The sequence below is a fragment of the Mus caroli genome, chromosome X, assembly GCF_900094665.2.
Source record: "Mus caroli chromosome X, CAROLI_EIJ_v1.1, whole genome shotgun sequence".
In the NCBI taxonomy this organism is placed as follows: Eukaryota; Metazoa; Chordata; class Mammalia; order Rodentia; family Muridae; genus Mus; species Mus caroli.
This window is the reverse complement of record NC_034589.1, coordinates 125,005,454-125,017,778: the sequence shown is the minus strand read 5'-3', so window position 1 is coordinate 125,017,778 and position 12,325 is coordinate 125,005,454. Positions and strand designations below refer to the sequence as shown.

Genomic DNA, 12,325 nt, shown 5'->3' with positions numbered 1-12,325 from the left:
GAACTCAGAAATCCGCCTGCCTCTGCCTCCCGAGTGCTGGGACTAAAGGCGTGCGCCACCACGCCCGGCACCTGAAGGATTTCTAAAGCATTCAAAAAATGATTAGTATAATCACAAATACTGATGTATGTAGTCCATACAGTGGGCTGGAAAAAAAGAGTAAAATAAACCACGAGTCAAAAAAAATCAATTAGTGGGTTTGTGATTTTTTTTTTTTTTTCAAATGAGCACTGGGTTCCAGCTCTGCCTCCTGGGTGGTCACCTAGTTTTAGATTTGTCAAGGACGAAGTTATGGTCTAAAGTCTCATGCTTTCACAGATCATGTATTGAGAAAACCAGGACAACAGAAGAAATAATCTAATCCAAGAACTTCATTTTATCAACTGAGAAATAGAAACCCAGACAAATTCGAATGTTTTCTCAGGTTGTCAAAGTCACTAATGGCAGGGCCAAGGATATGGATCGGTAGGTAAGAGTGCTTGTTGTGCGAGTTTGACCATCTGAATCTGATCCCTGGAACCAGCAGAACTCACATAAAGAGCATTTGTAACCCTAGCACCCCTATGCAAAATAGGACATGCACATAAGAACACATAACAAAGGAGCAGAAACAAAGGACACCCTGCCTCTGGGTTCAGTCTCAAGGATCACACAAATTAACTCTAAATGGTCTTATAAACTAGCATAGACAACCTAATCTATTTTTCTTACACATAAATGGTAATGAAAAGGAAACTAGCTCAGAAAATGTTGCTATATGTGAAGCATTATTGTCGGCACATTGATAATTACATTTTACCCCTACACTAATCCTAGGAAGTAGGTGCTAATGGTACCCTCCATTTTACAAACAAGAGAACTGCATAATGGTGAAGCTAGAGAAGAGATAAGAAGTAGCACACGAGGAATTCAAATTCCTGTAGTCTAGTTTCTAATCTACCACTCAGTTTTCATTTAAGTTCCAAGCTGCATGCCTTATTCATTCCTGTATTATTAACCATTTATTGTTTGACAATATTTGAGCCCTTTTCGTGCTAGTACCACATGCCCACATACACCATTCATTTTCAACACCTAATTTAGTGTGTACGTGTGTGTGCGTGTGCGTGTGCGTGTGTGTGCGTGTGCATGTGTGCGCGCGCGCGCACCATGCATGCAAGTATCCGTGGGGTCAGAAAAGGACTTTGGGTTCTCTAAAGCTGGTGCTTACAGGCATTTGTGAGCTGTTTGGTGCAGGGGCTGGGAACTTGACTGGTTCTCTAAAAGAACACTGCACACTCTTATTTACATGGAGAACTCTTAACTGCTGAGCCATCTCTCCAGATCCCATTTTAGAATTTTGATAGCCTACGTACAGCTCTTTTCTGCAATTATACACTCAGTTCAATTACTCTGTATATTTTGATACTATGTTTCTGGTAAGACATAGGAAATTTGAAAAGGATGCAGCAAATATGGCCTTTATATGTTCGTGGAAATCACTAATTAATGTGAGACAGTAGATACCGCTTATGGTTATGGTATGTCCTGGGTCACAGAACAAGACCTCCTAACCTACATGCTAATGAAGTCTTGTAGAAATAAGAAATAGCGAGGAGATTGATTTTTATCATGACAACATGAGCTTTGCAGTAAAACAAGTTCCACAATTGAACAAAGCGCATAACCACTTCAACCCTATTTAAGTAGTATTAAAAATGTATATCATAAATAATTGCTCAGCATGGTGGTGAATGTCTTTATTACCAGCACTGGAGAGGCAGAGGCAAGTGGACCTCTGTGACTTTGAGGCTAGCTTGGACTACAGAGTGAGTTCAGGACAGCCAGGGCTACAGAGAGAAACCCTGTCCTGGAAAAAAACAAAAATAAAAACAAAAACCCAACAACACCAAAATCTTGTATTCGACACAATTTATAGAAAAATGGGGAGAGGCGGCTGGAGAGATGGCTCAGTGGTTAAGAGTACTGACTGCTTTTCTGAGGGTCCTGAGTTCAAATCCCAGCAACCACATGTTTTGAGATCCAATGCCCTCTTCTGGGGTGTCTGAAGACAGCTACAGTGTACTTACATATAACAAATAGATAAATTTTAAAAAAAAAATAGAAAATGGGGAGAAATATGTGGCAGTTGATCTAGGCCACCAAAATTCCTAGCTGAGTTTGGGGGTCCAAAACTGCATTCTGCTAAGTAATTGAGAACAAGCACAGTGTAACCTCAAGTCTGGAACTTTCTGCTTGGGAAGGGAAGAATATCAGCATTGCTCAGCCTGGCACTGCTGACCCTTGACTAAAGTTGAATGCTGAGCGAGTGCAACCTAAAGGTAGGGACTTCTTTGTGCATCCAACCTTCTCACAGTGAACGCTGGTTCCCTGCTTATTCTTTTTATTTTATTTTATTTTATTTTATTTTATTTCATTTCATTTTATTGAAGATATGGATCCCTAGGATGAGCAATGTAGAGCAAAGTTTCCCAACAGTGCTGTGTCTAGAACAATCCCGCTGACTGGTTTTTGTCAAAGGACTGGAATGCAGGAATGGCCTCATTGTGAAGGGCTGGAATGCTTTAGGTCAAAGGGACAATATTATCTTGGTTATCTTTGTCCCTTAAATGGCCATATATTTTCAGCTTGCACGTCTGTCTTAACATCCTCCCCGTCATTAGGTAAAACTCCTGGAATGTTATCAGTAAGCTGGGTAGACATCTAGTCTCCACTAAGCCTCTAAAGTAAGACACCTCGGAATGCTAGCAGATAACATCTGAAGTCAGCATGCTTTTTGAGTGGATTCATTTCAAACTTTTTTCTTGTTTTTTAGTTATGAAAGTTGTGCAGCTTCTTTCACTTTGGAACATGTCATTTAAGTTAGCCTGAATCCATGTTTCTAGGCCATTGCTACTCACATTTGGCTAAAAATAAACTATTTTCTTAGTTTGCAGGAAGCTACTATTTTACTTTGACAGAGTTAAGGCAAGAGGACTTTAGACAGCTATACATCTCACCATGAAGAGGACAAACAGTAGAAAGGTCACTTAGAGACAAGGCTGCTAAGCTTCTGGTTTCCAGATCCACAACCCTTGATCAGATATTTCACCCTTAGAAATATGGAAACCATAAAGAATATATCTTCTACTATTCTCTGAGGTGAACCTAGTTCATTTTCTTTTTTATTATTAGTTATTTTCTTTATTTACATTTCAAATGCTATCCCGAAAGTTCCCTGTGACCTTCCCCCGCCCTACTCCCCTACCCACCCACTCCTACTTCTTGGCCCTGGCATTCCCCTGTACTGAAGCATATAAAGTTTGTAAGACCAAGGGGCCTCTCTTCCCAGTGATGGCCGATTAGGCCATCTTCTGCTACATATGCAGCTAGAGACATGAGTTCTGAGGGGTACTGGTTAGTTCATATTGTTGTTCCAGAAAATCAAGAAGGAAGACCAATGTGTGGATACTTCATTCCTCCTTAGAATAGGGAACAAAGTACCTATGGAAGGAGTTACAGAGACAAAGTTTGGAGCTAAGATGAAAGGATAGATCATCCAGACACTACCCCACCGGGGGATCCATCCCATAACCAGCCACCAAACCCAGACACTATTGCATATGCCAGCAAGATTTCACTGAAAGGACCCTAGTTCATTTTCAACTGGAGAAATTCAGGCCAAGATTGCTTCAGAGTCATGATGGGAGCAATTGAGAAGTAATTAAATGGATTTGGTAAAGGTAGTTTACTGCTGTCTGGCTAGACTGTTGAGGAAAACCAAAGGAGAGGAGGCTTTCTATGCTCAAAATAAATATCAGTACTGAGCTTGATGCACACATGGTGTGGCACATGCTGTAGTCCCGGCACTCCGAATGCTGGAGCAGAACATAATTTTATTTTCTCGAAAGCCTGGACTACAAATGAAATCTCTGACTTAAAACAAAACAAACAAAAACCTCCAACTATGACAACTAGTCTTTTCTGAAAGGCCACATTTTAGTAGTTTTCAGAGCAATTGGTAACCAAGGGAATTACTGGAAACGAGAGACCAATCAAGAGGCTATTAGCAGATTCTAAGGCGAACATGGTTTAGCGAGCGAGCAAGAAAGCCTTATTAAAAGCATTGTCGTCAAGGTAATGATACTACTGTGCTGGGGAGATGGCTCAGTTTGTAAAGTGCCTTCCCTTTAAACATGCAACCTGAATTGAATCCCCAGAGCCCTACAGTGGTCTGTAACTTCTGTGCTGTGAGCAAGGCCAGTGCTGATATTACAAGTACATGTTATCAATCCCAGCTTTCCCATAGTTTTTTTTTTGTTTTTTTTTTTTTTTGGATCAAACAGCTGAAAATGTCTACCAAAGTAGCCATACCATGCTGTATTCCTACTAGCAATGAATGAGAGGCTCTGTTGCTGAATATCCTTGCCAGTATATATCTGAAATGTGAACAAAGCATGTAACAGAATAATGGTATGTGACAACAAAGGGAAATGAGGTACTGGCAGATGCTGGACTATAGATATTGGTAGATATGAACAAATCTTTAGAGCATTATGATAAATAAGCTGCAGGAGACTGTTTTACACGTTTGAAAAACTGTACAGATTGAAGGTCTACTGAGATTTGCTTAGGACTGGGAGGCTAGGGGCTTAGGCATGCCATCCTCCTTCTTTTTACTTGATAAAAATGTACCAAAATCAATTATAGTGGTGGCAGCACAGTAGTGTAACTATACTGAAAATTGTTGTTCTGTATTCTTTTAAGTAAGTGAACTGATGGATCTTCAAATTATATCACACTGTATTCTATCTTAGGTATGGTTTCTATGGCTGTGATAAAACACCATGATCTAAAGAAACTTAGGAGAAAAGGTTTACTTCAGCTTGTATTTCCATATCACAATCTATCTCGAAGGGAAATCAAGGCAGGTGCTCAAACAGGAGGCAGGCACTGAAGCAGATGCCATCTGCTGCACTGATGAGTGGGCCACCTGCGAAGGTGCTCATCAGCCTGCTTTCTTCCAGTATCCAGGAACTCCTGCCTAGGGGTGGTGAGTACACTGTCGCTGTCTTCAGACACACCAGAAGAGGGCATCAGATCCCATTACAGATGGTTGTGAGCCACCATGTGATTGCTGGGAATTGAACTCAGGACCTCTGGAAGAACAGCCAGTGCTCTTAACCACTGAGCCGTCTCTCCAGCCCCTGATAATGGACTTTTCCAATTCCTGGCAGCCAAATTTACTCAGTCGACATTGCTATAGGCCCAAGTGAGGAGTTGGTGACCTCTACAAAAATGATCTTCACGTCCCTAAAAACAACCTAGGCAATCGCTATCCTTGTAACCCATACCCCACAGATGTAGTATGCAGTAAAGCTAGGATGAGATTAATATATAACTCAGTTGTTTGACCTTCTGAATTTTGTGATTTCTAAAAGCAAGTAACTGAGGCGGGGCAGTGGGGGGGTGGGGAGAATTAGTAAGGTCATAGAAGTAAAAAGTAAAAGCAAAAACTATTGTTTAATGGAAAGATGCAAGGTCAGGTTTCTTTTTTGTTTGTTTTGTTTTGGGTTGGGTTGGGAAAGTACTGGTAATTATTGAAGTTAGAAGTCTGCCCTTCCATGTAGTCTTAGATACATAGGCCTTCTTTTGATGACTAAATTCTAACAGTCTTCCTTTCATGTGTTTGTGTGTTTGCTTTTGTGGTATAAAAGCTTGCAGAAGAGAGATAAAAAGTCAAGTCTTAGTTCTAGAGATGCAAGGGCAATAGAATTTGTTATAAGGACATTAGAATAATAATTATTCATTATAATTATTATTATCATCATCATCATTATTATCATTATTTCCTAAACCACCAGAGGACTAGTAAAATACCACACTGCCACTTAAAAAGAAATGTTCTTTCCTTTAGCAACCTAAGGGACGTCATCCTGGTGTTTGCAGGTGTGTGTACATCTATTACTCTATACCCTTCTGTTCTGTCCCCCACCCCCAGTTAGTGCAAAGGTTTATTTAGCAAAGTGGCAGGAACAAAGCTCAACAAAGCAAATACTTCTCAAAGAGATTAGAGTGGACTGCCCCAAGGCAGGAGCAGCCTAGTGGCTTCTCCCTTGTGATTTTAAAGAAGTTTTATAAATATTTATGAAGTGTATATTAGAACATTCAGGCCTTTTAGACCCTAAGCAAAGATGACTCTAGGGAAGCTCTGCCCCCGCAACTACAGCCACCAGCAGTAGCAAGCCCAGCCCCCTACTGTGAGCTAGGTGTCCAAGGCAACTTGAATTATAGTCACACATTAATCAGCTCTGTCCCTCCTCTTATCTTGGTCAGCTCAGCTATCTCATCCCCAGCCTCCAGCCCTGTTCTTTCTCATCACTAACGATCCTGCCTTCACCCTTTTAATCCTAGCATTCATGTCAACTCTCACATTTCTTTTAACACAGTAAGCCTATAACCTTTACTAGCCTGGACATTCTTTTTTAATACAGACGATTAGGTACAGTGCCCATAGATAGTCTTCTTGTAAATTGTATTGTTGTTTGGCATGGAGTAGGTTCTTTGTCTTTAGGACGTAAACATAAGGTGGATTTTTAATGCACCTTTCTTTTTTTTTAAGCTAGACTGCAGCATTGCTTTCTTTTGTATGCCCAAAGATTCTAGCAAGGAGGTGGGGCACATTATTAGAGGCAAACTTGAATGGAGGTCAATAGAAAGTACTTATACTGGGCTGGAGTGGTGGCTTAGCAAGTAAGAACACTTGTGGCTCTTTTACAGAAGGTTTGATTCTCAGCACCCCCATAACAGCTCACAACTGTCTGTAACTCTCAGATCCCTCTTCTGACCTCCCCAGGCACAACAGGGTGCATATACATACATGCAGGACAAAAACACTCAAACACATAAAATAAGTAAGTCCTTTCTTAATTAAAAAAAATGAAGTACTTACTTACAGTAAGATTTAGTAGTTTGATGGCATCCCTTAGGAAAACTAGTACATCTCCATAGTAAAGAAAGCGCCTCATAGCTGTTATCCCTCTTAAAGTGAAAAGGAGGCCAAGGGAACTGTATATGAGACTGAAGGTCAAAGTGAAAAGAAATTGCATCAGCCAGTGTGAATGAAAGTTCTCGGAAGGACTACACCTACTCCTTACACTGAACCTTCTGCAGAGCTGATGGTGATTGGAAATTCCATCATTTCAGGGAGGTTAGGGTGTTGCTGCAGGTCTAGAGCCTAACTACAATTTATCTTCAGCTTACCTTTAGCCCACTTAATTCCTGCTCTACCTCTGTGTCTGTTCTGCCATGCTTGTCATGATCCAGTGAAGCTTTTAGAGGAAGACCACTGCCTTCCATTAACCAAAAGGCTAAGAATGGATTGAGATGGCCATCTGAGGCCCATGGCAGAGATTTTCCTACTGATGCCAGGGAAGTCTGGGTCCCATTTGGGGGTTCTTAGTCCCATTAATAGAACAATTTAAGAATGAATTCAATGGAAACTTCAAAGACAATTTGATTAGAGTTTTAAAAGTAAAATCCGAGGGTAGGCCAGCTGTAAATCTCAGCAGCTGCCTGGAGGAGGAAGATAGAGAAGAGAAAGGGGGATGGGGGGATGAGAAAGCCATGCTATTTGGGTTAAGCTGGTATGGAGGTCAGCCACATGGCAAGAGTCAGCCACATGATGGGGATGGGAGCTTTAGAGAAAGAGTGGGCCTCAGTGTGTTAGGAAAATGAGGCTTAGAAAAGAGATAGAAGAAAAGAAGCTAAACTATCTGAGTAATTCAAAAAAGTGGGCAGCCTTAGGAAACTGCTTGGCCGCCACCCTGTAAGCTACTATGATAGGGAACAGGCCTACTTCATGTTTTGACAATGTATGGCAGACAAGTGCTATATACAAGTCTACCTCACCAGTTTAAATAGCTACTTTACCACACTATACTACCAACAGTAAAGATGTGAACAAAAGATTTCATGAACACTTTTCCAATTAAAAATAGACAAATGGCAGGGCATGGTGGCACATGCTTTTAATCCCAGCACTCTGGAGGCAGAGGCAGAGGCAGAGGCAGACAGATCTCTGAGAGTTTGAGGTCAGCCTGGTCTACAGATCAGAGTTCCAGACCAGCCATGGCTACGTAGTGAGCTACCCCGTGAAGCTTTTAGAGGAAGACCACTGTTTTCCATTAACAAAAAAAAATTTGTTCACACGGTCATGTACCCACCATCACCATAAACCACACACACACACACACATACACACACACACACACACGACATGGTAGGCACATACACAGGCAAAACCCCCATGCTCTTACAGAGTATGAATGCATGTGATATGAAGCTGTTTTTTTTTTTTTAAAAACACATTCTTCTGTTGTTATCCTACTGCAATATTTACACAAGTTCAGCCTCTAGTATCCTGGTGGATCCAGTGGCCTTAAGACTTCTACCTCGGTCAGTTTAAATCAACATGTTAATGTGCTGACTGTGTAACGCATATCATAATAATACATTACCGTGTGCTTTTGAGAGCATCAAGATATTTGGCTCTGAAAGTGGTTTGGCCCTCCTTTCAGACCCAAGCATATTTGTCTCCAAGTGCTCTCCAAAGCCTCTCATCTGGGGATGGGCTGGCCTCCCTGAGTCTGTAACAGGAAGGAGAGTATAGCAAAATAGCCCTAAGTAAAAACACAGTGTCCTTGAGAGAACAGCTAGAAGGTAAACAGTTTCCAACAGCTCGTTCGTTCGTTCGTTCGTTCGTTCTATTGCTTAAGTGCCTGCAATAGGAAAAAGAATCCGGAAGTTCAGCCATGGGAGCTCAGGCATGGAGAGACAGCTCATTCAAAACCTGCAGCTGACCACCTCATCCATTTTCAGTTGGTTTTTGATGGGTGTAAGCGCCTGATTTGATGATGTTATTGCTACCTGTTCTTATTTATTCCTAAAAGCCTCACCTGAAAGTGGGTGTGACATCCTGCTCTGCCAGGGACTCTCGATAGGGTGCTGTCTGAATTGAGAATTCCAGTTAACTGCCTCAAGAGCAGTTCCTCCATCAGTTTCTGCCAGGTATTTTGAGTGTCTGACTTGATGATAATTTTCTATCTATCATCTGTATGTCTCATATTGCTATTTGTTCTTTTACTTCTGCTTACTGTAATAATTAATAAATTCAAAACCAAAAATATATCTATTGGAGATCATTCTCCAGACCATATAGCAAACTATGTCTTACAGTCATTTTTTTTGAGATGGAGTTTTGGGTAGTCAGTCTGAGCTTAAAATTACCACATTGCCCACATTGATCTTGAACTCATGATCTTCCTGTCTTTTCCTCCTGAGTGCTGGGATTATAGGCACCACACACTCCTTTTAGTATAATTTTAAAGTTCCTCAAAGACTTTCTCGTAAGGCTTGACATCCCCATGATCTATTGTACAGAGCAAAGTGTTATTAGGCGAGGCAATCCGCCAAACCCCCTGAGTGTCCTTGTTCGTTCTTACTGCATATGCCAAGAATGTCGGGCCCTGAGCGCTCTTTACCCAGGCAGATAATATTTCAGCTGTGCTTACAGTAAGCAACCTTGAAGTATGAGGTAACATCTTTCCTCCGTCCCAGAGCAGGCTTGTGATTTCTTTGAAAATAGTATGGAAGGTAAGCATCTATCACAGGCCCTTTGTCACCGCAAGAGATTTGGTAATCAGAGAGACAGTACAAATCAACAGGAAGTTCTAGTTAAGCCTTTTCTATAAGGGCCTTAGACTCAGACCCAGCGCTTTTAGTGTCTTCTGCCTGCATCCACTGAGCAGGTTACTTGTTAGCTTATAACTAGGGTAAAGCCTTACATCGAGGACGTTTCCTCACAGGTGCTTGAAGATAATATCCCTCATGCACTTACGCTATGAATTGTTTTTCCTACCAGTATAATTTTTGGCATGTAGCACCAAGGCCATTAACATTGTGCTCTACTGAATATTTTCCTTCAAACTGACTTGCTTCTATCATTTGAATAATTTTTCTAGAAAGGAAAGTTTATAAGATGATCCCTAACCTGAATTATCTTCATGCTTTAACCCAAAAGTATTTAATACATGTTTGAATAAATACATGGGCATTACAATTTAAATTATGTACATACTCTCTATAATCACCCTCCCCTTCCATCAAATCCTTCTCTCTTTAACATAAGCTATCTGTCTACATCCGCAGCTATTATGTCTGGGGATATAGAATCCTGCAACCAATGTTTCTATTTAGTGAATATTCTGAGCTAGTGCTTTGTTTCTTTGGAAAAGTGCCCTCCACCTTCTCCTGGTAAAAGAAAGAAGTCTAAGTGTTTTAATATACAGTGATGGAAATTTGCCCACTTTCAGATAAATTTGCCCATGGCAGCCCATCCATCAGCCTTATAAGTCTCCTACTGCAGTTTGGAGCAGAAAACCAATGGAATATCCACCCTGGTGAAGAGTGTGTTAGAGGTGAGGCATTCCACATCCTGCTCCTGTGATCACCTTCCAGGCTTTTGAAAACTGGATTCACTTCTTACTGTAAAATGGACACTGTGTGGCGTACCCCTAGAATCTTACCTTACTACAAACAAAATTCAGCCTCATTATCATCTGCCCAGCTGTCATAACCTTGATGAACGGAAATGAAAAGCTCCCCAAAAGAGCATCATAAAGGAAAAATTACATACATGTGGCACGTTCCCATAGTGTGTTGCTTCCCAGGAAGGGGTGAGAACAGTCTCAAATCGGACTTTAGCCTTCCTATAAGATTTATAAAAGTATTAGGGTACCTGTTGAACCTGAGGGGAGGACCTGTCATCAGCCTGCAGGAGAGAAATTACTCACTATATGGAAGCAGGAGTCAGGAATACCAAATGGCATCTTCACATCCAGAAAAGAAATTCTGTGAAAGCCTAAATTGTTAAGACTCCTGTTCTGGTCAGACTCTTACATGAGCCTGTTCTCTCTCGGAATCTTGTAAGAGGAAATAAGATCCCGGGGAAGTGAAATTTGCAGAAATGTGCAAGGACTGGATAACCATGCAAGTATCGAAAGCAGCTCCATGGGCGTCTAGACGGGCAGGAAGAACTATGGAGCACTCACCTAACTGTTGCTTGAGCTTGTTACTTTTTCTATGCTTCCCAATAGCAGAAAGAAATCTCTAGCATTTGGAGCCTCCTGCACGAACAAATGGGAATAAAACCCTGTTGAACAGCTCTGCACCGTATTTGACCACCACAAAGTTATGTTTATTACTGCGTATGAGACGAGATGTGAATTTTAATCTTTTAACTCAGTGGTTCTAATATTGTCAATGAATAACAAGTGCCTCAGGAGTTTTAAAAATAAATTGATGGGCTGTTGGATGCTTATTTTTAGTTATAAAACCTTTATTATTTTTAGCAAGAATAATGCGTGTTCATTTTAGGAATATGGCAAATACAAATAAGCAGAAGAAAAATCATTCATCTTTCACAAGTTTATATGTGCATATATGTAACATACAAAGGTACTCCTGTCTTTCAAAATATGATATTCCCATATTATTTTGTAACCTTTTCTCATTTTGTATCCCATCAGAAGCTCATTTTGTTATTCTTTTTTTTTTTTTTTACAAATCAGTAAAGCTTAAAGCCAGAGACTTATAGATTGGTTCAAATATAATCAACAGTAAGATACAGACAACAAGAGATACAGCTAAAGCCACTAACAGCAACAGATTCAAAGTAGGAAGATGGGCGAAGGTCTTATCAGGAAAATGCTAATGAAAAGAAAGCTAGATTGCAATGGTAACGTCAGATAAAAGGGAAAGCAAGCCAAGCTACATTAAATAGGGGTAAGGATGGCTTCGATTAGCCTTCCAACGCGTCACTATTAGTTTGTTTCTCACTTTCCTGATCTCATCTAGCTCCTCCACGTCTCTAAACATATCATCACTGCTCAGGTGCCTGTTGTGTATATCCTCCTGAAAATCCTGGAGAGACTGAATCAGCCTCTCCCGAAAAGTTTCTTCGGATTTCTCCTCCTCCTCCGGTTCCTGCCCCTCCTCTGGCTTTTCCTCGGGCTTTGGCTCTTCCTCGGGCTTTGGCTCATCCTCCTTTTCTAGGTTTCCTTCCATCTTTTGGCAGGGTTTCATCTTGTGTCTGCTTCTCTTCTTTGCTGCTTCCTGCAGAATACGGGAATGCAATGATTTCTAGGAAGCGAGGAGGAGGAGGAGGAGGAGGAGGAGGAGGAGGACTATAGATGGAAGACTTGGTAGATGGGCAGGTGCTGTGCACAAAGGTCTCCTCACCGTTTGCTCACGCCCTCCCCATCCCACCCCCCACACCCCTTTTACA

General features: G+C 41.2%; 1 protein-coding gene across 1 annotated transcript in view; it reads right to left on the bottom strand.

Annotated features, from left to right (window-relative positions):
- Positions 1–11,585: 11,585 nt before the first annotated feature.
- Positions 11,586–12,325, bottom strand: part of Tceal9 (transcription elongation factor A like 9) — a 1,866-nt gene continuing 1,126 nt past the window's right edge. Inside the window, exon 3 of the mRNA XM_021153661.2 lies at positions 11,586–12,153. Within this exon, the coding sequence (XP_021009320.1) occupies positions 11,809–12,123 (315 nt within the window). The 5' untranslated portion in view covers positions 12,124–12,153 and the 3' untranslated portion in view covers positions 11,586–11,808. The remainder of the gene's footprint in view (positions 12,154–12,325) is intronic.